The sequence below is a fragment of the Nanorana parkeri genome, unplaced genomic scaffold (genome assembly GCF_000935625.1).
Source record: "Nanorana parkeri isolate BGI_ZX_2015 unplaced genomic scaffold, ASM93562v1 scaffold1985, whole genome shotgun sequence".
NCBI lineage: Eukaryota > Metazoa > Chordata > Amphibia > Anura > Dicroglossidae > Nanorana > Nanorana parkeri.
In genome coordinates, this window is record NW_017308253.1 from 13,364 (window position 1) to 20,009 (window position 6,646).

At 43.4% G+C, this 6,646-nt stretch overlaps 1 protein-coding gene across 1 annotated transcript; it reads right to left on the reverse strand.

The window, feature by feature from the left end:
- Positions 1–3,079: 3,079 nt before the first annotated feature.
- LOC108800296 (olfactory receptor 1-like) lies at positions 3,080–3,916 on the reverse strand. Its single transcript, XM_018572273.1, has one exon. It carries the CDS (start codon positions 3,914–3,916, stop codon positions 3,080–3,082), a length of 837 nt encoding a protein of 278 aa, XP_018427775.1.
- Between the last annotated feature and the right edge of the window lie 2,730 nt (positions 3,917–6,646).

Below are 6,646 nucleotides of genomic sequence, written 5' to 3' on the forward strand. Positions count from 1 at the left end.
AACATGTCTCAAAAAAGTTGGGACAGGGCCATGTTCACCACGGTGTAGAATCCACTCTTCTTACAACAACACTCTGTAAACATCTGGGACCTGAGGAGACCAGTTGCTGGAGCTTTGGGAGAGGAATGTTGTCCCATTCTTACCTGATATCGGATTCTAAATGCTCAACAGTCCTGGGTGGTCTTTGTTGTAGTTTTCGTTTCAACATGTGCCAATTAGTGGAAGGTCTGGACTGAAAGCAGGCCAGTTAAGCACCCAGACTCTTCTAGTACAAAGCCATGTTGTTTTCATAGATGCAGTATGCGATTTAGCATTGTCCTGCTAACATATAGAAGGCCTTCCCTGAAAAAGTTGTTGTCTGGATGGGAGGATATGCTGCTCTAAAACCTGGATAAATCTTTCAGCATTGATGGTGCCTTTCCAGATGAAAAAAAGCTTTATTTTCCACGGCACACAGTAAACAAGTATTTCTGCATTCATGAAATGCAGTCCATTCTTTGCAGCAAAACACAAAACTTCATAACATTAGTCAGTACTTTCCGGTACTCACTCGGTACTCACTCACTCGGTTTCCAAAATAATGTCCTTTTCAGCAACAAACGTATACATGCCGGCTTCAATCTTCAAGCTCACCTAGTCTGCTACACATAGAGGGACCCAGAACACAATTTATAAATTGCACATCTAAATCATACACACTTTCTCTGGGGTTTTTAACTGAAAAGAGCGATGCAATCTAAAAGGCTTGGCCTTACATACCTTCCCATTTATAACCATTCCTTGCTTTCTGTCACAATGGGCATTGCTGATCTTTATACATTCTTATTACAGTTTTTATTATTGATTTTTCTAGAGCCAACATTTTCTACAGAATTGTACAAATTAATTTATTGATAACAAAGACTAATGCATCAAACAATAGGTAAGGAAAACCTGCACAAAAGAGCTTACAGCCTAAAAAAAGATTTGATACCATTGGTAATGAAAATTTGGCAACAATACCAGTGTCGTAGATAAATAATAATAATAATAAAGTCAGTGAAAATTAGACTGTAGATGAAAGAAATCAACAACACTCAGGATGCGCGTTTTTTTATTGAAAATGCGTCACATGCATCGATCAAACCAACAGGGGCCACCCAGGGTCCCTTGCTCAGGGCGACATAGTGACAAATCATGCATTATTTGCATCCTGTGAGTGCTGGTGTTTCCGTTCATCCATAGTGTCATCTGTGTCATCACTTTGAGCACTGCTATTTGAAGAGAGAAAGCTCTAAATCACCGTATGGAGTGCAGGTGATACACTACAACACTTAGAGCAAGGGTAGCAAACCTCCGGCCCTCCAGCTGTGGTGGAACTACAAATCTCATGAGGCATTCCAAGATTCTCACAGCCACAGATATGACTCCCGAAGAGAGATGCATCATGGGATTTGTAGTTTCACCACAGCTGGAGGGCCGGAGGTTTGCTACCTCTGACTTAGAGGGTTATTCACAAAGCTGCCGCAGAGTGAATAACCCAGCCAAAGTGAAGTGAGCCGAACGTTGTTCATCTATTCACTTCTGGCTTGTACAGCTGATTTCAGCCGTACATCGGCTCAGTGCGGCTGCCTTCGGTCAGCTGAACATGCTCTGCATCTTCGGCTGAGCCGAAGTGCAGAGGGACTTGAATCAGCCGGTCCAACATCTGGATCAGCTGAGCCGAAGCTTCAGCAGCTCACTCGGCTATTCTGCTCAGTACCTCCGTGGTACCGAGTAGAATAGAAAATAAGTGAAGAGTGTAAAAAAAAAAAAGGTTGACATTTTTTTTTCAAATAATCTTAAATAGTAAAAGTAAAAATTAAATAAAAATATTTTAAAGAAGGGGAAAAAATAATAATAAAAGAAATAACAATTGGGCAGAGCTAGCAGTGACAGCTAGCTCCACCCAACTGTTTCCTATTGGCCAGCACCTGCTAGAGTCTTCTAGCATGTCCCGGCCAATGAATAACAACTGGGCGGAGCCAGCCATGACGTCACGGCCGGCTCGGCCCAGTTGTTAATGTTCAATGACAGATCAGCATCCCCAGGTCATTTGGGGACACTGATCTGTCATTACAACTGGGCGGAGCAAGTCTTTGCCCGGCCGTTCTCCCTGCTTCGGCTGTCACTTCGGCTCAGTCAAGCCGAAGCATATGCCTCTGGCTCGGCTGAGCTGTTCGACTGCCTTCCGCTGCTGTACGAGCTATTGTGAATAGCTTGTACAGCAGCCCTTCGGTTTGACTGAACCGAAGGGCTCCGGTGGCCGAAGAGAGCTGAAGGATGCAGCCGAAGCTACGGCTGTATCCTTCAGCTCAATAGTGAATAACCCCCTTAGTGAAAAGTTGGAGACAGGAAATAGACGCTGTATGTCATATTTTTCTGATAAAATAGGTTATAAAGGCGCATTTAAAGAGACCTCTATCATAGGGAACAAAAACCGCTGCAGGGATAAAGTGCAATCAACTAGAGGTCCCTGTACATACCTATAGCAACATCCCAAGCCCCCCTGCTGAATGTCAGGCTGCTCTGATGGCATATTCCTACAATACAGTGAGGCTGCCCTTCATAGAGAAGGACCAGTAAGAATCTGTGATGGTGGATTACAGTCAAATTTGATTATAAGATTCACCATCACACATTGTTGTTGGTCCTTCACTACGATGGGCAGCCTCACTGTCTAGCACAAATGTACCATCAAGGCAGCATGACATTCAGCTATGGCAGGAGGGCTTGGGATGTATTACTCAGAAGTGGCATAGTCTTTCCTATCAGAATCACTTGTATTTAGCTATGACAGGAGGTTTTGGGAGGCTACGTGGCTGCATCTGTTTTAATTTTTGATCCACATGACAGAGTCTCTTGATAACCTAGAAAGATGATTCATGTCTGATAACAAGTGATGCAGTTTCAGAGTAGGGGAGGCCCACGGGAGTTCTGGAGGACCCATTAGAAGTGGTGACCATTGGAAAAGAGAAAAGTTTGTTAACAGAGCAGAGATCCTTTAGATATACAGAGCTCATGCAGTATTTAACTTCATGGTATTATTCTTCATTTGCACCTACACTTTCTTTAAGTATTGTTTTATTTTAGCAATTGCACCTAATATATCTTTGTTTCTCAAGCTATAAACAAATGGATTCAACATTGGCACCACGACCACATACAGTATGGAGAGCAGCTTGTCGTCTTCTCTAGAACGGTCGTTCTCTGGTTTCATGTACAAGAAGATGATTGGCCCATAGAATAACACTACAGTAGTAAGGTGTGAGGTACAGCTTGAGAAAGCTTTTAGTCGTCCATTTGAAGATTGGATCTTCAGTATTGTAGAAATGATGTACACATAGGAGACTACAATAAGCAGAAAAGGCACACATCCAATAAATACACTCTGCACGGATGTCAGAATGTCCCGGTTTTTAGATTCACTAGCGGATAGCATGCCCAGTGTTTTAAGGTCACAGAAGAAGTGATCAATTTCAAGGGAGTAACAGAATGGTAAGGATGATGCAATCAAGGCATGCAGCAATGAATTTAAGATACCTGTAAGCCAGGAAAAGGCAGCCATTACAAAGCACACTACTTTGTTCATAATTAGGGAATACTGTAAGGGCTTACATATTGCCACATAGCGGTCGTAGGCCATACAAGTCAGGATGAATATTTCAGCTTGTCCACATATTAGAAAAAAATACAGTTGTGTAATACATCCATCGAATGTGATGGTATGGTCTTGGGTCAAAAAAATGGACAGCAGCTTTGGAAGAGTAACTGTGACAAACACAATATCTGAGGAAGAAAGATTACACAAAAAGAAGTACATTGGCGTGTGAAGTTGCGACACCATACAGACAAGGGTGACAATTGTCAAATTTCCCACAACTGTCAGCAAATACATGAATGAAAGCACAACAAACAACAAGATTTGTCCATTTGGAAAAGTGGCAAATCCTAAAATAATAAAATCTTTCCGAGTACTACTTGTACAATTATTCATATTGTCAACCTACAGAAAGAAAAAAAACATTTGTTTCATCATTTTAGCTTCATTTTGAAAGGTAAAATATATTACTGTATCCAGACACATAAAAAGATTGTCAGAACAATGTGTAGCTTCATATTAACTTTATGTGTATGAATTTATGCCCTTAAAGTTACTGTGTTGCTATTTTTAAAAAGCATAGAATAGAAGGAGAACACACAAGAGAAACACCGCTTCTCCGCAGCTCAGGGAAGGATGGGCCAGGTGCTTGCCAATGGAAGCACATCCTCTCTCCAATATGGGCCCATACAAACAGAAGCAAAGCTGTCCGCACACCGGATTCTGCTGGAATAGTTTATTGAAGCTTATACCACATCACTGGTGTCCCGTCCAAGGTCCACCTCCTCTAGACGAGGCAGACCTTGGAAGGGAAGGTCTGCAGCAGGGGCGTCCCAGGGCAGGGTGTCACCCAGAGCGGATACCGGGTGACACCCTGCCGTGATGTCATTGAGCATGCACATAACTTCACCACGCGTGTATGCGATGACATCATCACACATGCGTGGTCATCTTATTGATAACTGCCGGTGGCCATCTTGGTGATGAACGCCATCAGAGAGAGGAGGGGAGGTTCAACCGGCAGGATAAGGTATGCCGCCGGGTCTCCTCCTCTCTCCTGAAACTGTCAGTCATTTTGGTGTTACCCCTCCAATGGTGTCACCCAGGTGCGGGCCGCATCCTCCACACCCCTCTTGAGACACCACTGGTCTGCAGGAAGGTCTATTCCAGTGGAATCTGGTGTGCAGCCAGCTTTTATTTTGGCCATTGATATGGTACAAGCTTCAATAGACTGTCCCAGTGGAATCTGGTGTGCAGCCAGCTTTTCTTTTGGCCATTGATATGGTACAAGCTTCAATAAACTATTCCAGTTGAATCTGGTGTGTGGCCGGCTTTTCTTTTGTTTGTATGAGCATAGAATAGAAATTCTCCCTGCAAAGAAAACAATTAGTACTTACCTGTCCAGCTATCAGTTCCACCAAACTCTGCTGTGTTAAAGATCTAAGGTTGCTGCTAAATCTGTCCAGGAGTGTAGGATGCCCACTTTGCCATCTGTGCTCCATGTTTTTTATTTTGCCAACCCTTATGTCACCACAAGACACAGCAGTAATGTAGTGGCCAGCAAAAGGAACCATAGAACCAAATTGTGGCCATATTTTCCTCATCTAGAAGTGTGCAGGATGCTAAAGCTTCTTCAGCTTTGCTCAACACAGCTGAGTGCAGCGGCGGGAGCAGGAGGACAGACAAGTGACTTGGTTGAAGGTGTGAAAGGGTATTAAGCCTTGCTGACTTGCAGGAGTCTTTCTCTGGAGTGTGGTTGTCTGTCTCTTATCACCCTAGTTTTTTCTCAATTCTTTAATTTGAAAAATAGCTGCATGCATAGGTGATGGGTTGTGCCTCTTAGGCCTTCTCTGTTGCTTCATGTAAATTGTTTATTTATCTGTATCATTATGGTATATTTGTGCGGTGATGAGGCTTTTTTTGCCTGTATGTACAGTATATAACGTGGATGTATATGTTTTTATTTTGCTTTCTGTAGACTTTGTACCATTTTTATGTTTTGTTTTACTTTTATATAAAATGTTGCTTGATTCTTTTAATAAAAGGTCAAGATGGCATCTTTCATGAGAGATGATGATAAGGCCACTTCAAGGGGGTAAAAGCATTGCCTTTTCAATTGGGAACTTTGTGTTTATAATACAGTGGGCCAGATAATCTATTGTCAGTGCGCCAAATTTTTGGCACACAAACTTTTTTTTCCAATAGTTTAAGGGGTTTGAAAAGAAAGATGCAACAAGTTCACCATTTGTAAAAGGATCCCAAGTGTGATACTTTGCAGAAAAAGTCGCACACTCTGTGCCAAATACCTAAAGGTTTACAAAATGGGTTTGGCAATAGACGTGTACGGTAATGCGCCAGGAGGGTGATGGTGCAACCATTACACAGTCTCCTATGCGCCATGTAAGTTATATGTGCTGCAACATTATAGTTTGACATGCGATGCTCCAAAATAAGATGTCACGGGCGACCATTTGTATTCCTGAGCAACCGCCACTCTGAGTTTATCTGGCCAACTGTGTTATAGAGCTGTGAGCTTATTTAATAGCATACGGTGCAGACCCGATGATGGGCTGCTCGGTCCTCATCCTTACAGGCTCTTGCCCCTATAGCTGGGCCACTCAGTCCTAAACCTTACAGGCCCTTGCCCCTGAAGCTGGGCCGCTCTGTCTTAATCCTTACAGGCTCTTGCCCCTATAGCTGGGCTACTCGGTCCTAAACCTTACAGACTCTTACCCCTAAAGCTGGGCCGCTCTGTCCTAATCCTTACAGGCTCTTGCTCCTGTAGCAATGCAGTTTGTTATTAAATAAGACCCAAATGTTCCACAGGAATCCCATCCCTGCTTCATTAAAGGTCATAGAGCCCCCGTATGAGAAGCAGGCCCCCCAGTCTCTGGATCAGTCACATCACTCGACGTGCGGGTCGGTTTCAGGGCTCGGACCATTGCTTGCGGCAGATACCCATAAGGCATTTCTAATGCGGTGTTGGTTGGGCAGCTCTCCCTCGTCTGTGGCCACGTTCCCCTCCCA

What these genes read in the sequence shown, in the direction of transcription:
- LOC108800296 (XM_018572273.1), bottom strand. Translation starts at nt 3,916, where the DNA reads ATGTATTTGCTGACAGTTGTGGGAAATTTGACAATTGTCACCCTTGTC.